Genomic DNA, 19,691 nt, shown 5'->3' on the forward strand with positions numbered 1-19,691 from the left:
AAGGTAAATAATTTTCACATGACTTTTGGATCTAGGAGACAGTTTATGAAATGTAGTTTGCATGTCTAAACATTTGTATTTAGAGGGTATTTTAATGTTTACGTGAAAAATAGGACAGAATTTCTAAACCTGTGCCTGTCCTGGAAAATATGGGATGTGTAGTCAATGTACAGAAGAGGTTCCAAACTTAGTAAAAACAAAACAAAAAAATTAAAGCATTAAAGCTGGTCCTTTATTTCCACCCCTATCCCAGATGATAGCAAAATGTCCTCTGTGTTGTAGAGTGGTTTTTGGATAATTAATTCTTTGGGGATTTAGACAGAACTAATCTTTACTCCAGATGAAGTATCTAATTCCTTTTGGGCATGTATTTAATTCCTCATATAACTATCCTTTTTTTTTTTTTTTAACCTCCCTTTTGGTGAGGCTGGACTGGGGTCACCAGAAGTCCTGAGTCCTCAGCATGAGCAGAACTGTTAGCCCCACCCCTGTAAAATTTGTTCAATATTGAAAATCCTTCAAATGAAATAACCTGAGCATTTGTCCACCTCCCCTCACCGAGGGCCTTACATCTTCATAAGGAAAGATCCTCCTTAGAATAGTCTTGACCTTGTAATGGATTTGTCAACAGTGATTTTTGAGTACGTACATGCTATCCCAGGAGCTAGCTAGGTACAGATACCGGGGCCACAGAGAAAGCCATTGGGACGCCGCCCTCCAGGCTGGGCTGGCGGGGTGGGGGAGGGGCTCTCAGTCAGGGTCGTCAGGCTGCTGTGAGGAGTTAGGCAGGCAGGAAGAGATAAGGGACTACACAGCAGGCAATGGAACCCAGACTTTGGGAGGCCAGGAGAACGCGTGCTGGACACTATACCGTGTAAGCTATTTGAAGAGGAAGGATTTAGCTCATCAACCAGACAAATGAAATCAATCTGTAACGTTTTTGGAGCCTCCGCACTGCCAGGCATCTTGCTCCCGCAGAAGCTGCGCTGCAGGGCGGCGTTCCAGACAGAGCTCAGCGTTGGAGAGCCGAAGGCTGCGTGCTGCCTCTCACACCCGCTCTCACACCACACACCGCCTGTGTGGGGACTGCTTATACCTATTCTGGAAAGAGCTCATACACTCAGTTTTACCTATCTAGCAAATCCCAACTCGCCTGAATGGAGCAAGTTGTTTTCCAGGTTATTGCCACTTCACCCACAGGGTTTATTCTGAATGAAGGCTCCCCAAACTGGTGCGCTGCGCTCACCCAGCCTTTGAGCTCCTTCATTAGGGATTCTCACATCAAGTCTCCAGGCTCACAGAAAGGAAGTGGGCGCCAGAGTGACAGGCTGGGGAGCTACTAGAGACTGCTTTGACCACATTCTTTCTTCAGATCTGGACTCTCTAAGGTTTCATATTCAAAGACTTAATTTTGAATGAAGGGAAGTTTATACATAAAACATGAGTGTTTGAGACATTTATATTAAAGTTGGGAAGAATTAATTTGAATATTATTTGGCATAAATCTGCTGTTACAGAGGCAGCAAAAATATGGCCCAACCAAGAAAAAAGAAAGGACTTTGTTTAACTCTCTCTGAAATTTCATCTGTTTACCTCAGCATTTTTAAATGACCTGACTCTTCGTTAGTTCTTTATTGTATTTCCAAGATTTTTATTTACTCTCTGCAGTTCAGAACTTGTGATTTATTTTGGCATATGGAGGCAAACAAAATATCTTTGTTACACATATTTTTTTCTTGACAATATGATGGTTTTATTCTTTTTCCAGTAACATAGGTTTTCTTTAATTTAAAAGTGACATTAAAAAAATAAGGAAATAAAAATTATTCAGAATATCATTACTAAAAAATAACTATCATTAATATTTGCCAGACATCATTCAAGACATTTATGTATTTCTGTAATAAGAGAACGAGCCACATTAAAAGGATATAAAATAAAATGTGTTTCATGTTATTTTTAAATAACTATGAGATTTAATTTTACTTGGATTTAACAATAAAACTGAAGTGAAACAAATAATTGGTAAGCTTGATAAATATTTTCTCAAAATAAAAAATTGTTAGAAGATTCTTCTAAAGTCAAGAAAAAATTGCAAAAAAATTTAACAGTCATCATTTAAAATTTGTTGATAGTATCTTCCAAGCCATTGCTATGAGAAGTGAAGAAATTGGCACTTTGAACAGTCCTATCTTGCCAACCAGGTGGTGGCGCAGTGGATAGAGTGTTGGTCTGGGATGTGGAGGACTTGGGTTTGAAACCCCATGGTCACTGGCTTTGGTGCGGGCTCACCAGCTCGAGCACAGGGTCACTGGCTTGAGCATGGAATCACAGACATGATCAATGGTCTCTGGCTTGAGCTCAAAGGTTGCTGGCTTGAAGCCCAAGGTCGCTGGCTTGAGCAAGGGGTCACTCGCTCTGCTGTAGCCCCCAATCAAGGCACATGTGAGAAAGCAATCAATGAACAACTAAGGTGCTGCAATGAAGAATTGATGCTTCTCATCTCTCTCCTTTCCTGTATGTCGATCCCTGCCTGTCCCTCTCTCTGTCTCTTGCTAAAAAAGAAGAAAAAAAAAATCTGTCTCCTCTACTTTCATCACCTCCAGCCTCTACCCTCACTGTTAATTATAAACCTTAACTGTTATACTCTATTCTATACCCATATTACCACAGTTTATAGCTTAATCATAGCTTCTTAACTCTTCTTCATTTTCATGTGATTTGGGTTGAATGAATTTCATTGCTGACTCATATCTTGGGTTCTGGGGCACTTGAAGATGTAAGGCTCAGGTGGTGAAGAGGGAAATTCACATTCAGAACCACATGGGGATTCTGATCTGGCTCCCCGCTGGACTTGTCCTGGGACCCAGACCAGCCTCACGTATGTCCTGCTTCGTCCCTCTAATTGAACCATCCTACAGCCTCCAACCAGCATTTGAAATTTTCAGGAGGTGCAAGTGATTCCTCCTTCCTTTTCTTTACCTTTTTTTTTCTCCAACCCCCTTGACAGAAAAGCTCTTTAAACCGACCACACTTTCTACATTTAAAGTCACCTTTGAAAATCAAAGTCACCAACCTCTTCTCCCATGGTTTTAGGGGAGCCAGTGAATGGCTCATGGAGGTTGCTTCCAAAAGTGCTTGAGCTCCCAAAACATGGATTGGAAACTCAGCATACAGCTCACTTGATCTTTCTGGTTAATAGTTTGTAAGGATATTTTTAAGTGACAATTTTGATTATAAAAACAAAAAATCACAGTAGAGGGAAAAGATAGAGATGAGTAGGAAAAAAACTGAAGTCAGAATTAAATATATTTCCACTCTGAATTTTATGGCTACCTAGGGACATGTAATTCACATATACCAAATTTTCTTAAGTCCCAATTATTTTGTGTTTATTTGGATAGCAAACTCATAAAACATGGTCCCTATGCTTGATTGCCAGTGAGGGGCACAAAGGAATTGCTCGTCCTTTGTCACAATGAATTCCTACAGTGGAGTTGCAATTGGAAATTCCTTTCCTGCCCACTGCCAACTTGAACACTTCTGCAGCACTGTTCCTATTAAACCACCTGCTGCCCTGATTTCCCCTTTCCTAACCCTCAGCAGCACTGACCTTATGGCAGAGGTAAACATTCCTTACTCAGAAACAGATTCCGGCCTGACCTGTGGTGGCGCAGTGGATAAGGCATTGGTCTGGAAAGCATTTGACCTATAATGCTGAGGTCGCAGGTTCGAAACCACGAGCTTATCCAGTCAAGGCACATACAAGAAGCTGATGCTTCCCACATTTCACACCCCTTTCTCTCTCTCTCTCTCTCTCTCTCTCTCTCTCTCTCTCTCTCAAATCAATAACTAAATCTTTAAAAAAAAAAACAAAAACAGATTCCGTGAATCCTACATTCCAAGGAATGTAAATCTCTTCATTGGGAATTGTAAAGCAAGGTCTCTCACAGGCCTTCAGTTTACCTGTCATTGGTATATAAGATAATGTTAGTGGATGTGATGACCATTTTATTTTCATAGTCATGCTTTTATTTTCATGTACACTAGAAACATATATCTAGCAAAACGGTAATGACACAAATTTATTTATTTTTTGACACTCAATATTTTTTTATTTTAATTTATATTAGTTTCAGGTGTACAACATAGTGGTTAGACAGCCATATACTTTACAAAGGGATCCCCCTGATATTTCCAGTACCTGGCACCACATAGTTACTACAATATTACTGACTGTGTCCCCTATACTATACTTTTACATTCCCATGACTATTTTTTAAGTGCCAATTTTTACTTCTTAGTTCCTTTATCTTTTTCACCCAGCCCCCCAAACCTCTTCTGGAAACCATCAGTCCGTGCTCTGTATCTACGGGTCTGTTTCTACTTTGTTTGTTCATTTATTTTGCTCGTTAGATTCTACATACAGCATACAGGGTTGAGCAAAAAGTAGGTTTACTGTTGTTCATAATAAATAATACGATAATTAATAATAATACAAGAATAAACTGTTTCGTGTACTCAAAACTGTAAACCTGCTTTTGCCCACCCCTGTATAGTGAAACCATATGGTTTTTGTCTTTCTCTGTATTATTTCACTTAGCATAACTCCCTCAAGGGCCATCCATGCTGTCATACATGGTAAGATTTCATTCTTGCCCTGGCCAGATAGCTTTGTTTAGAGTCTTATCCTGATGTGCAAAGGTTGCTAGTTTGATCCCTGGTCAGGGCACTTACAGGGACGGATCAATGTTTCTTTCTCTTCCTTCTTCTCTCCTTCCTCCATCCCTCCCTCCCTCAATAAGTAAATTTAAAAATTTTTTTCATTCTTTTTATGGCTAGAGTAATATTCCACTATCTACATGTACTACGGCTTTTTTATCCATTCATCTGTTGATGGGCATTTGGAATGCTTGGCTATTCTAAGTAATGCTGCAGTTAACAGGGATGTATATGTTCTTTCAAATTAATATTTTGGGTTTACTCTAATGCCTTCATTAGAAGTAAATTATTTGCAGATGGGTATTATTAAACTTAACTTTTTAAAGAAACTTCTGGCAAATAATCAACCTGTGATTGCCAGTTTTCAGAGTATCAGTGTGCTTGAGAAACGGGTGTCTCTTGCCACTAGTTTTGGTATAACTTTTCCTGTCTGGAGCCCCTTATGGAGGAATTTGGTCTTTGGGTATTGTTTTTCTTGTTTTCCCTGGCCTAATATCCCTTTCCCACATACAGACCGTTGGGCGGGAACTGCTGCTACATTTAATTGAATATCTCGTAACCAGTGATGGAAAAGACCTTGAAATCACAAGACTAATCAATAGTACCCGGATACACATCATGCCTTCCATGAATCCAGATGGATTTGAGGCCGTCAAAAAGCCTGACTGTTTTTACTCTAATGGAAGGTAAGAATGAGCTGGTTAATCTTTATTTAAAATAAAACAATACAAAGGCCCCCAGAAGAGAGTACCCCTTGGCCCTGTCGAGGGGAGTTAGGGAACCATCTCCTAGCCTGTGTCATGCCATCACTGTGCCACACTCCTCAGGGCCACCTGCCCATTGCCGGGAGGGGGAAGGTGCAACCTTGAAGAAGGCGGCTTCGCTCCTGCCCTGCTGCTCTGGCTGCAGTTGTGGTCCTCCCCCCCCCCGCCCCTCCCCCTGCTGGGCTCTGACTGGCCTTCACCCTCTGCAGTTCCCTGACCTTTCTTTCTCCTTGCAGGGCAGGCTCCTGCACAAGAAGCTCATCCTCACCCCCTCCTGCTGCTTAAATGGCCTGTCCTCAAAGCCTCCTTCCCTAACCTCTCATATGGTGGGTTCTCGCTTATACTGCTGTCACCCAGCACTTATCAGACTACAAGCTACCCAAGGGTAGGAATCCTCTTCACTGTGTTCATCAGTATTAAGCCCCCCAGGGCCCAGCAGGGTCCCTAGGCCCTCAATAATTACCATTTGATTTATTAAGCCAGCACAAGAACTAAACACAAAGAAGAGTAAGTCTTTTTTTTTTTTTTTTTTTTTTTTTTTTGTATTTTTCTGAAGCTGGAAACGGGGAGAGACAGTCAGACAGACTCCCGCATGCACCCGACCGGGATCCACCCGGCACACCCACCAGGGGGCGACGCTCTGCCCACCAAGGGGCGATGCTCTGCCCCTCCAGGGCGTCGCTATGTTGCCACCAGAGCCACTCTAGCGCCTGGGGCAGAGGCCAAGGAGCCATCCCCAGCACCCAGGCCATCTTTGCTCCAATGGAACCTCGCTGTGAGAGGGGAAGAGAGAGACAGAGAGGAAGGAGAGGGGGAGGGGCGGAGAAGCAGATGGGTGCTTCTCCTGTGTGCCCTGGCCGGGAATCGAACCCGGGACTTCTGCATGCCAGGCTGATGCTCTACCACTGAGCCAGCCAGCCAGGGCCAAGAAGAGTAAGTCTTATAGCATTTTTTTAAGTGAACAGATCTTCAAGACTTTTGTCTTCATAATAAAACAAAATAGGAAACTTAGAACTGGATCACTTGGCCCAGTATCTTCGTATCTCCTCCCAGTTCAAAATGCTCGCATCTCTCCGTGGCCAGCCTCCTCTTCTATCAGCAGCAGTTGGGCTCTAGGCATTCAAGCTTCAGCACAATCTTGTTTGCAGTTTTAGCCATTTGAGAAAATCGGCTTCGTCTGCCCACCGTGACCCCTCTGCTTCCTGTCCTCACCCGCTTTCCCCACGCAGCACAGCACCCTCGCCCTTCTGGTCCTGTGTCCCTCTGAGGGGTTGCTGCTGCCACGCTTCTCAGAGTCCGCGGGTTGTAGGGACGTTCACTGTGTTAGCGAGAGGGCTGTCAGCACGGAAAGCAGTATTTTCATTTACAGTTTATTTTGTTTCAAGTTGCCTCTGGAAGGTTGGGATCTCTCAAATGCCTAATATACATTTACACTATATCTGTGCAACTAAAAATTTGGTTGCTTTTACCAAAAATAAATAAAACCTCACCACTGGATTCCCTTCCAGTTTTTCTGACACGTTTAAACATGGCTGGTCCCCTTTTCAGAAAGACACTTGTGTAGAGCGGCACTTCCAGTTGTTTCTGTTATCAAATTCTACGGAACAAACCACCCCAAAATTTCGAGACTTAAACCAACAACCACTTTTATTTACTCTCAATTCTATAAATTAGGAATCAGGACAGGGCAGAACAGGGATGGCCACTCTATGCCATGATGTCTGGGGCCTCAGCTGGGGTCTGGTGAGACAACTAACTTGGGACCATATCTCTGGAATCTCAGTTCCAGTTGTCACCTGGGTTTCTCATTTTTCTGTGCACACTCTCCACATGGCTAACGTTGGGACCTCAGGGTTCCAAAAGGAAGTATTCCAAGAGCAATAGCCTCCAAACGGAAATACCTGTCAAACCTCTGCTTACCTCAATAGCTAGTCCCATAGGTGAGAGCAAGTCACATGAGAGGGGACTACCTAGTGTGCGATTGCCAGGCGTGGGTCCCTGGAGGCTGCCAAGTCCACCACCCACCACCCCAGCATTCATATTTGGAAAAACACCTGAAGCTCAGACAAAAGCTCTACACATTGCACAAACCCACTCTCTCACAACCACCAGTAGTAAACCCTAAAAAATTCTTTCTTTTAAAGGGAAAATAGTAACTTCTATGACCTGAATAGAAATTTCCCCGATGCTTTTGAATTTAATAATGTATCAAGGCAGCCTGAAACTGTGGCAATCATGGAGTGGCTGAAAACAGAGACATTTGTCCTCTCTGCAAACCTCCACGGTGGTGCCCTGGTGGCCAGTTACCCATTTGATAATGGTGTTCCAGGTAAGTCAACACGGCCGGCTCTGGCTCTCTCCATCCAGAGTGAAACTGTAAACTCTAACTCTCTGCCTTTGAGTAGGGATGAACTCTTCTCACCACGTAACCTCTCTGGCAGGGATAGAAAGAGCCTCATTTTCTCAACCCTGAGCCATCCTTCCTACAATTTATAAACAGGAGATGGGCAGTGTGGCTGAATTGACAAGCAACAACAGGATTATTTGACATTCATCAATGGAACAGTAAAATTAGGATTTATATTATCTCACTAGGGGCAACATGGCTAAGAGAAAATAAAACTAAAACAACCTTTTCTCTACTAATCATGTGAGTAATAATTGCTGACTCCTCTTAAAGCTCTTCGAGATGTATGTACCGAGGACTTAAGTATTACAGTGGCTTCATTTAACCCCATAGTACCTAAAAAAAAAAAAAAAAAAAAAATTTAAAAAAACAACTTTACTGACCTTCAGAAATTAGCAAGAGTGACTAAGAGTATATTTAACCGTTAATCTGATTCAGGAGGACTTTGGATCTGTAGATGGCTTACTTTGTGTGATGTCACCTTGTGTATGTTCATTGAACCCCAGGAAGAAGAGTGGAGGGAGCACTCGTAGATGTGGATAGAGGATTTCTCTCTAGGAAATCTGAGCCTTTGTGTGTGATGTGATGGTGTATTTGCTAATGTGGCACTGTGTGCTCCCTCTTACTCTAGTGCCAACACAAAGGTCTTGGTTTGTCTTTCACACACAGCAACTGGGACATTACACTCCCGGAGCTTGTCCCCTGATGATGATGTTTTTCAACATCTTGCAAATACCTACGCCTCAAGAAATCTCAACATGAAGAAAGGAGATCAGTGTAAAAATAAAATGAACTTCCCTAATGGGATTACAAATGGATACTCTTGGTATCCACTCAGAGGTGAGTTTCTCTTCATTTCCACCGTGCTCCTTTCTGCCTGCAACCAGAGACGCCTGCTGCTTTGTGCTGAGCCCAGCAGTTGTCATACGTTTGTTAAGCACAGCACAGTCCCTTCAGTCACAAGAACAGTGAGTACGACTGGTCATTTGAGAGATGCTCAGACATGTTCCTCACTGCCAAGGATGCCTTCATTCTTTCAGGTGCTCACATAGCCTTGTCCTACTATGAGTCAGGAGCTATGCCAAGAAAGATGAGCAGGACACCGATTTTCACCCCAAGTTTACTACCTGGAACGCTGAGGTCACTGGTTCGAAACCCTGGGCTTGCCTGGTCAAGGCACATAAAGAAGTTGATACTTCCTGCTTCTCACCCCCTTCTTTCTCTCCCTTTTCTAAAATGAATAAAAAATTTTAAAAAAATTAACCAAGTTTAATAGGGAAGAATGACATGCATATAAATAATTTTAATGGCAGTATAATTCAAATAAAAATAGATTTAGAAAAGGTACAGTGTACCAGGGTATAAAGCCAAAACACAACAGGGAGTGAAGACCTTGAAGAAACCTAATGCTTGTCTCATCTAATGGGGACAGCTCCTTAGATCCAATTAATTATTGCCAAGCCACAGTGGGTCCCAGTAACGCCAGCTCTTCCAGTTTGTAAAACAAGCTGGATTTGTGCATGAAGCCTCATGATTTTAAAGCCACTTTGCAGGCTAAACAAAAAAGCTCTTCAGGCTGGACACAGTGGGAGGGAGGCCTCCAGCTTTCCAACCTTGGAACAGGATGGCCAAGTGAGCAAGGGGAGGTAAGGAGACTGCCAGGGAGGAACATGGGAGGGGGATGCTTTCATCAGGAAGAGTAACAGAAGCAGAAGCCCAGAGATGTCAGAGAACTCCTTTTAGTCTAGGCACCGAGAGGAAATAGGATGGATCTAGGATGGAAGGATGTGAGGGAAGACTGAGCTGGAATCAGGTTTCCGTGGCCTCCGGGGGCAGTGCCCCTTCGAGGCTGATTGGCCTGACCCTACCAACTGCAAACTTCAGGCCGCATTTCTGCAAACAGGCCACTTCCCCAGTTGTTACTTGGAGTGTGGATGTGATCAATTAGTCTTGCGTAAGCTGGTACTTTTATGTCTGGACGGCTTTCTGCCAGCTTTCCAGGTAATGTAAATAAACCTAGACTGTGAGTGACAGGCAGCAGGGCCAGAGAGGTACCACAACACCCCAGACCTCTCTGCAGTCCCAGATACAGCCTCCCAAGCTCTGCCTCAGAGCTCCACCTGATCCCTGCTCACCACTCTTCACAGGGAGGAAAGGGCCCCTCCTGTCCACTGGCAGAGCTGTCCTTCCATGCACATTGTGTGTAAATTTCAAGACAGGTCCAGATGTGTGGGAAATTAGCTAGGAACTCAATCTTGCTGTCAAGAATTGTTCCCATGTGTGTAAGCTGTGTGTCCTTCTGATGCAAAAAAGCAGACAGAGCCAGCTACTTTACGGAGCTTAACACAAAGCATTCTGGCTCAGCCTGGAGGTTTCGTCAGCCAGGCCTGACTGGCCTCATTCAGGGGCGCACACACTCTCCACACCTGGTATTCTCAATCCTGCATGCTTTGCACACTTGCTGTACTATCTAGAGTCTGTCTACCTGATGCACAGCCATCCGCCGAGGGCTGTTGTTTTGTTTCTCTCTCCATTTCTTCCCTCTTCTATTTCATGCTGAAAATGAGGTCAGAGAGAAATATAAAACTCTCATTAAGAGAAAAATAGAAAAGACAGAAAAATTCTTCCTGGCTAGAATCTGGTTCTACATAGATACTACTTAATATTTCAATAACATTTTATTTTGACCATTTTTTTAGCATAAGCTTTTTTTTCTACTTTAGTATTTCCCAAATACCCTGATGGCGTTGAGAATATGTATCTTATTGGGCAGATATAAAAGTATAACAAGTTAAAATCTCACAGAAACCACTTTCTTCAAAGTTACTATATTTCATCGAATCCCAAATGGCATTGATGGTAAAATGCAATGTACTATCAAGAAAGGAAATGTTGCCTGCCAAACTAATGACACAATGATGTTTCTCCACCATCAAATTTAGGACACATCCAATTCAGAGATTTTAAAATGTGCAAAGTTTTTCATCTTAGAAAACATGAAATATGGTTATGATCCCTTGAAAATAGGCCCTCCAGAGGTCAGACTAGAACAGGGATTGGGAACCTATGGCTCACGAGCCAGATGTGGCTCTTTTTTTTTTTTTTTTTTAATTTTTTTAAATTTTTTGGGAGTTGGAAACGGGGAGGCAGTCAGACAGACTCCCTCATGCGCCTGACCAGGATCCACCCAGCATACCCACCAGGGGGCGATTCTGCCCATCTGGGGCATTGCTCTGTTGCAACCAGAGCCATTCTAGCACCTGAGGCAGAGGCCACAGAGACATCCTCAGCGCCCGGGCCAACTTTGCTTCAGTGGAGCCTTGGCTGCGGGAGGGGAAGAGAGAGACAGAGAGGAAGGAGAGAGGGAGGAGTGGAGAAGCAGATAGGCGCTTCTCCTGTGTGCCCTGGCCAGGAATCGAACCTGGAACTCCTGCACGCCAGGCCAACGCTCTACCACTGAGCCAACTGGCCAGGGCCAGAGATGTAGCTCTTTTGATGGCTGCATCTGGCTCGCAGACAAATCTTTTTTTTTTTTTAAGCTGGAAACGGGGAGAGACAGTCAGACAGACTCCCACATGCACCTGACCGGGATCCACCCGGCACGCCCACCAGGGCGACGTTCTGCCCCACCAGGGAGCGATGCTCTGCCCATCCGGGGCATCGCTCTGCCGCCACCAGAGCCACTCTAGCGCCTGGGGCAGAGGCCAAGGAGCCATCCCCAGCGCCCGGGCCATCTTTGCTCCAATGGAGCCTTGGCTGCGGGAGGGGAAGAGAGAGACAGAGAGGAAGGAGTGGGGGGTGGAGAAGCAAATGGGCGCTTCTCCTATGTGCCCTGGCCGGGAATCGAACCCGGGTCCCCCGCACGCCTGGCTGATGCTCTACCGCTGAGCCAACCAGCCAGGGCCGACAAATCTTTAATTAAAAAAAATAGTAATGTTAAAAATATAAAACATTCTCATGTATTACAATCCATTCATTTCCTACCACTCATGTTCATGTTTGCGGGTGGCTGGAGCCAATTACAGCTGTCCTCCGGGACAACACCAAATTTTTATTGGATAATGTGTAATGTACACGGGTCATTGTATGGCTCTCACGGAATTACATTTTAAAATATGTGGCGTTCATGGCTCTCTCAGCCAAAAAGGTTCCCAACCTGGACTAGAAGGTGCCCCGGAGCAGAGGCAGCCCCAGGAGCAGCAGCGGGCCAGACCCGTCCCCTCTCAGGAGCCGGCACAGCACCCTTCTGTCCTTCCCAGGGACAGTTGGATGTCATGAGTAAGAGCACCTGGGCTCGAGCAGGAGCCTGTGGTTTGGTCTGTCATCCCTGGCTAGGATCCCTGGGCATGTTACTTAAGATCTGTGATTAAGTTTCCGCATCTTGCCTGACCTGTGGTAGCGCAGTGGATAAAGCATCGACCTGGAAATGCTAAGGTCGCCGGTTCGAAACCCTGGGCTTGCCTGGTCAAGGCACATATGGGAGTTGATGCTTCCAGCTCCTTCCCCCTTCTCTCTCTCTGTCTCTCTCTCTTCTCTCTCCCTCCCTGTCTCTCTCTCCTCTCTAAAAATGAATAAAATTAAATTAAATTTAAAAAAAAGTTTCCTCATCTTAAAATATGAGTAGCAATTGCTCTGAGGCTTAAATGAGCAGATACAAAGCTCTTCAAACAGTACTTAGCAAGAGTGAATGCTCAGTAAATGTTGACCATGATTATTCCTCCAAATTCGTGTACTTAGCTTTATGTAACAAATGTATTTATAAATGGTTTGTAGGAATATTTTAAAAGAAATCTCGCTGTAGTGTACATCTGTTTAAAATGTAATTTAGGGAAGAAATGTAATTGGAAGAATCTTTTTGTTATGCCTTGATTATAAAATAGAACCCTTCCCCTACCCCTCACTTAATTTTATGCGCAGTTGAACTTCAATCAGCTGTGATCTAGTTACCCATATGGGAATATTTACGATTGCCTGGTCATGCCTGGGTAATAAATTGTCAAACCCTGATTTTATATGCTAATAGGTCAAATTCATCTTTTCTTGTTTATATGTATTTTCCTTGCAACTGCCTGATTAACTTGTCCTCAAGACATGGGACACTTGGCTCCACTCCAGTTTTAGACCTTAAAAAATATTAAATATGCTTGTGTTTAGGTGGAATGCAAGATTATAACTACATCTGGGCCCAGTGTTTTGAAATTACGTTGGAGCTGTCATGCTGTAAATATCCTCGCGAAGAGAAGCTTCCACTCTTCTGGGATTCTAACAAAGCCTCGTTGATTGAATACATAAAACAGGTGCACCTAGGTTTGTCAGATTTTCTTATTAATTCCCATTAACAGAAAATATAACATCTAGCAGAACCTTTGGGTTAGCCCCTATTTATATCTTCTAGGTACAGCTCCTCATTTTCATACCAGAATTAATGGTTAAGAATTCTCTCGGCATGAGTATCTGCAGTGTGTGAGAAATGCCATGCCCGTGAGTTCATATAAGAGAAAGCATGGTGTATGTTACTTTAATGTGGGGATGTAAAATCCAGAGGACTTCTAATTTTACATGTTGAACAACCTGGAAATCTGGCAAAAGATCAGGAAATCAGGTTGTTACTGTTACATCATCTCCCAGTTAGAAAAAATGAAAGTTTGCTTGTCGCCTGCCATGCAATTTCACAGACTCAGAGAACATTGGACATGCCATTTTGCATTTTTCTGTATCTGGGGCAGTGATCAAGCACCATTAGCTTTAACCTCTCCCACCCCTCCACTCTGCCAAGTGACTCGGCACTGGGAATCATCGCAGCTCATTTTTTGACAGTTATCTGGTCTTTATCACAGACTAACTGTGGCAAGAGTAGTAGTTCTCAAATTTGTGCAGCCGACTCAAGAGAGTTTGCTAAAACACAGATTGCCAGGTCACATCCCCAGAATGTGATTTATTGGGTCTTGAATGGTTAACATCTTCCCAAGTGATGCAATGCTGTTGATCCAGAGAAACACCCTGCCATGGTGATGATGGAATCACACCCAATTCAAGGTTATTGTTCCTGCCTGTGCCTCTTTGGGCAGGGTGTGGAAGGCTCTTCTGCATTGCTAGAGGTAAAGTTATTCTTCTCCGTTCAGAATGGCTTGGGGGAAGAAACAGCAGGAATTGGCACAATAGTTATGCTACCACATCAAGCCAAAGTAGAGTGTATGTTTGTGTTGAAGAGGTTTGTATTGTGTGTCTGCTGCATAACTGCATAATTCCTGTAATTTTCTGCATGCTTCACACCTGCTAAAAGTGATGGAGATGGTTGAAGGAAGGAAGACAAAGAAGCACAGAGGTATGGGGCTGAGTACAAGAATTAAGAGCTTTCCTTGGCTACACATCCCAAAATGGATGCCCCTCCCCCTTTCATGTCTATATCTTTCCTGTGCCCCCCACCCCAACACGATACACAGAGATTGTTGGTGGACTCACAGGGCTGTGTCTGACTGGCTGAGACACAAGTGGGGTAGGCCTAGTAGGTTGATTTCCCTGACAGGAGATGTTACAAAATTTCCTTTTTCTTCTTCACCAGCATCTTAACATCTGTTAAGCTTATCTTTGGGTCTTTCTCCTTTCTAATTGCCATCAGATTTTGTTTCAGGTCCCCTCTTGCTTAATATTCTGGTATTTCTCTACTAGGTTTTCCTCATGAGGAACATAATAATTTAACCTTTCTATTGTATTTCTACCTATAGTGACCCTAGAGTGTATTCTATCTTTTCTAAAAGTCCTCCTCCATCAGCGTCAAGAGCGGAGGGCAGCGGAACATGAAATGTGCCCCATGTAACTGAACTAGTATTTTTGGCCTTTTAATCTATTTGTGAAGATTACTTAGCACCAAATTAAGGCAGGCTCTGAAGTATCATGCTGACATAATATTGCCATTGAAGGAGCTTTGTAAACTGTTAAATAACATACACACTATAGCATAACTATTGTCATTATTAATTTGGAAGGATTACAAGTCCATTTACACTAAGTTTTATAAAGAATATGTATCTGTCTGCCTGTCTCCATAATCTGATATGCACTTAAATATATATACACATCAACCCTGCCCCCTTGTGGTTTAAAACAAGGGCATTTTTTTTGTAGTTTAATCATGAACTATTTCAAAACACAGATACAGTGTAGTTATTGTTACTTGATAGAAAGGTTCTCTTCATATTGGTGCCCAGTAGGAAGCCAAAGAATATTTTTATTTGTGGGTGCTAGAAGTGAATACCTCCTTATTGGTATTGTTCTGGTTTAATAAAATTGTTGATACTTGACAATCTAAGTCACATTCACTGGTCCAGTTTCACCACTTGCTAAAATGCCTCTGGGTCGCTGAGATTTTGACCCACCTGAAGTCTCGGGCCTGTTTTATCTGGGGAGGAAAGGCCTCTTGCTCTAATGGCAGGCCTGGCCAGGAGGTCAGGAGCCTTGGTAAGACAAGCTTTTTTATCATCCATCCCATGTGTAAAACCGAGCTAGCCACTTGTCCAAACTACAGTTTTAGTCACCTGTTGGGCTCTCTGTTTTATTCCACCGATGTTATGCCATATTGTCTTGATTATTATACCTTTGTAGTCCAGTTTGAAATCAGGAGCATGATAGCTCTCACTTTTTTTAAAGTTTTTTTTTTAAGTTTTATTTATTGATTTTGGTGAGAGGAAGGGAGAGAGACAGGAACATCGATCTGTTTCTGTATGTGCCCTGACCGGGACTGAACTGGCAACCTCTGCACATCAGGAAAATGCTCTAACCAACAGAGGTATCTGACTAGGGCCCACTTTGTTTTTTCTCAAGATTTCTTTGGCTATTCAGGGTCTTCTGTGGCTCCATATAAATTTTAGGATTAGCTGTTCTAGTTCTAAAAAGAATGCCATTGATATTTTAAAAGGGATTGCAGACATGAAGGCCAAGATAGCAAAGGAGGACAATTATGAGTTCTAGGGGCCTGGAATGCTTGTCCCCTCTCCGGGAGAAGCAAGGATGAGTAACACATGATGTTACTTGTAGTCCTCTCTCCTCAAAGCAGATCTGAGCCCTGAAGTTTGGAGGATGGCCACAGCTCCCAGAAACCTAAGCAACCCAGCCTAAGGGAATCTGGTATGTGCTGAGTCCCAAAAGCCAGTGGGACACAGATACATAGCTGTCATCAGATGCAGAACAGGTAGGAACTGTGATCATTACATGGGAACAAGGAGTGAACAGTCTCCGCGTACTACCCCACTTGGATTCTGCATTGTGCCCAACAGACATGGGCTAAAGCTTGATGCATTTCCAAGGGAGGGAGAGCTTTACATTTCTCTCCCTTGTTTTCAGGTGTGGCCACAAAATTTAAGTATCAGATTTTATTCTCCTTTGTTTATTATCTGAGCTTTTTTAAATTTTTACTTTTTCTTCCCCTGGTATAATAGTACTGGCTCTCTCTGTATCTCTTTGGATATACTGGTCTTTTTCCAGTGTCTCAATCTCAACATATAAAGGTAAATTGTATCTTCTGGTAAAATAATTAACTCCCTCTAAGTGAAAGGTTTGGTGGTGCCTGGACAGAATATTGTAATACATGTAAGATATGAAGACAGCTTTTTTTTTTTTTTCTTTTCATTTTTCCAAAGCTGGAAATAGGGAGGCAGTCAGACAGACTCCCGCATGGGCCCGACCAGGATCCACCCGGCATGCATACCAGGAGGCGATGCTCTGCCCATCCGGGGCGTTGCTCTGTTGCGTCCAGAGCCATTCTAGCGCCTGAGGCACAGGCCACAGAGCCATCCTCAGCGCCCGGACCATCTTTGCTCCAATGAAGCCTCGGCTGCGGGAGGGGAAGAGAGAGACAGAGAGAAAGGAGAGGGGGAGGGGTGGAGAAGCAGATGGGCGCCCCTCCTGTGTGCCCTGGCCGGGAATCAAACCTGTGACTCCTACACGCCAGGCCGACGCTCTACCACTGAGCTAACCGGCCAGGGCCGAAGATAGCTTTTATTTGGTTGATGGTATGGGATTTCCCTCTAATAGAAACTCCATATTACGCATAGTCTGTTTGTTCAGCAACAGTGATATTCAAATACCCCAGCCTTCCCTAGCTTGAAGAACTATCTCTAAGTTTGGGTAAGAGTCTTATGGAAATGAATCTTTGGATTTTTAGAGGATAGTTAATGAGTGTCACTGCAATATGAAGACATTTAGTGATTTCTCCTAAATCCAAATTATTACGCTTTTCCCATATTTTAGAGTAGGCAGGCTACACTTGAAATCTTTGTTTATTCGTGACACATACTGATATATAGGTGTGTATGTGTACCTAAGGCCATCTAAAAATACTGTTCATGTGAAAATTGAAGCCTGTTCTGTTAAAGTGTAACCAATTCTAGCCAAGAAGGAATTTGCAATCCCTTTTTAAGAACCAGGATATTTTTTTTCTTGGTATCTTCCATCAACTACTCATTACTAGCATCCTGAATTGTTTCAGCTTTACCTAGATGTTAAAGGACAATATTAAGTCCATTTCAGATACTTATTTATTTATTTATTTATTTATGCGAAAGAGACAGAGAGAGGGACAGATAGGGACAGAGAAACAGAAAGGGAGAGAGAAATGAGAAGCATCAGTTCTTCATTGCAGCACCTTAGTTGTTCATTGATTGCTTTCTCATACATCCCTTGACCTGGGGGCTCCAGCAGAGCCAGTGACCCCTTGCTCAGGCCAGAGACCTTGGGCTTCAAGCTAGTGACTTTTGGGCTCAAGCCAGTGACCATGGGGTCATATCTATGATACCATGCTCAAGTCAGCAACCCAACACTCAAGCTGGCGAGCCCATGCTCAAGCCAGCAACCTAGAGTTTTGAACCTGAGTCCTCAGAGTCCCAGGCTGATATGCTATCCACTGCACAACCTCTTGGTCAGGCTCAAAGATAGTTTTTATTTTTTGAGGTTGTTTTTGTAGAAGTCAATGAAAAATACAAAAGAAACCAACAGATACATCACCACTACCACTAGCTTAGTTGCTCAAATATACCGATTTTCTAAGTGGCAGGAAGGTAAGCAAGTTCAGAGACCAGAAGAAGGAAGAAATATACATAGCTTCTTCCTTCACATATTCTTGCCCTTGTTGGAACAAAGTTGAATTGACAGTCCAGAAACTTACCCTGTACAGGTATTTGTCTTGACTCCAAACTTATATAGCTACATTCTTTCTATTCCTTTGTATAGCTTTTCTTACACAAATAAGAAATGGATTAAGAAAAGAATGTGCATTGATTAAGGCTATTTTTAAAAAAAAAAAAAGAAAGAAAAGTAAAGGATTAATATCTGTTCAGCCTCCAATTGTATTACTTGTATTTAATCTTCATCGACTTCCTGGAAGTGGTACATATTATCCCCAAATTATAGGTGATGAAATTGAGGCTTGGGAATGTTTAGTGAGCGGGGAGCTCGGATTCAAACTGAGATCTGACCAATTTCTTTCTGTCACACCAATCTATGCTGTATTTATCTAATGTATCAAAAGACCTGCTAAGAAGGGCACACAATAGAAGTATCTTTTCAAACAATAATGCCATTGAAATTCAACAAATAAATGGGGTTACTAAATCCTGACTGATGTCTGTGGTTGGGTACTACCTAAAGGTAAAAAGGACATATAACAGGTAGCAGGAACAAATATCAATGGAATATTTTCTTTAAAATGCAAAAGAGGAAAAAATTATATGAAAACAGAGGTTTACAGAGTTAATCTGGGTTGAAAAGGTGAGAAGGAAATATAGTATTTAATAATTATTTGGAGGGGAAAAAAAATAAAGAGTTAAGAATTAAGAAAGAGGGGCCCTGGCCGGTTGGCTCAGTTGTAGAGCGTCGGCCCGGAGTGCAGGAGTCCCAGGTTCGATTCCCAGCCAGGGCACACAGGAGAGGCGCCCATTTGCTTCTCCATCCCTCCTCCTCTCCTTCCTCTCTGTCTCTCTCTTCCCCTCCCGCAGCAAGGCTCCATTGGAGCAAAGATGGTCCGGGCACTGGGATGGCTCCTTGGCCTCTGCCCCAGGTGCTAGAATGGCTCTGGACGCAACAGAGCAACGCCCTAGAGGGGCAAAGAAACGCCCCCTGGTGGGCATGCCGGGTGGATCCTGGTCGGGCGCATGCAGGGGAGTCTGTCTGACTGCCTCCCCATTTCCAGCTTCGGAAAAAATGGAAAAAAAAAAAAAAGAATTAAGAAAGAAAGTGTCTGGCCTGTGGTGGCACAGTGGATAAAGCATCAACCTGGAATGCTGAGGTCGCTGGTTCAAACCCCTGGGCTTGCCTGGTCAAGGCACAGAGGAGAAGCAACTACTACAAATTGATGCTTCCCACTCTTCTAACCTTCTGTCTCTTTCTCTCCTCTCTCTGAAATCAATTTTTAAAATCTTTTTAAAAAATTAGGAAAGAAAGTAAAAGGCAACAGGGGTCAGATAAAAGTTTGCTTAACGTTCAAAATAAAAATTTTATTGCATAATGTCAAAACTTTTACATTTCACTTTAACCTTTTCTGAAGGGAACTAGTTAATGTGTGCCTCATACTTTTCTGTCCTAGTAAATAATTACTAAGTATAACTGTTTGGGGATAGTTTAGGGTCATTTTTTCATGGTGGCTCTTCTTTCTCCTTTGTGTCATTAAGATAACTTGATTTATCACTGAAGTGAACAAGCTGGAATGTGAAATACAGGGTTTCAAATGAGAAGAGTCTTAAAACGTAAAAGGCCTTTTATTAACTAATCATAGTCCTGAAATTCTGAGGTAAGGGGTATGGGTTGGG

General features: G+C 43.1%; 1 protein-coding gene across 1 annotated transcript in view; it reads left to right on the forward strand.

Annotated features, from left to right (window-relative positions):
* CPM (carboxypeptidase M) overlaps nucleotides 1–19,691 on the forward strand; it is a 90,524-nt gene that overhangs the window by 56,816 nt on the left and 14,017 nt on the right. Inside the window, exons 4-7 of the mRNA XM_066368693.1 lie at nucleotides 5,236–5,408; nucleotides 7,631–7,815; nucleotides 8,563–8,733; nucleotides 13,048–13,200. Of these exons, the coding sequence (XP_066224790.1) occupies nucleotides 5,236–5,408; nucleotides 7,631–7,815; nucleotides 8,563–8,733; nucleotides 13,048–13,200 (682 nt within the window). The remainder of the gene's footprint in view (nucleotides 1–5,235; nucleotides 5,409–7,630; nucleotides 7,816–8,562; nucleotides 8,734–13,047; nucleotides 13,201–19,691) is intronic.

The sequence above is a fragment of the Saccopteryx leptura genome, chromosome 2 (assembly GCF_036850995.1).
Source record: "Saccopteryx leptura isolate mSacLep1 chromosome 2, mSacLep1_pri_phased_curated, whole genome shotgun sequence".
Taxonomy (NCBI): domain Eukaryota; kingdom Metazoa; phylum Chordata; class Mammalia; order Chiroptera; family Emballonuridae; genus Saccopteryx; species Saccopteryx leptura.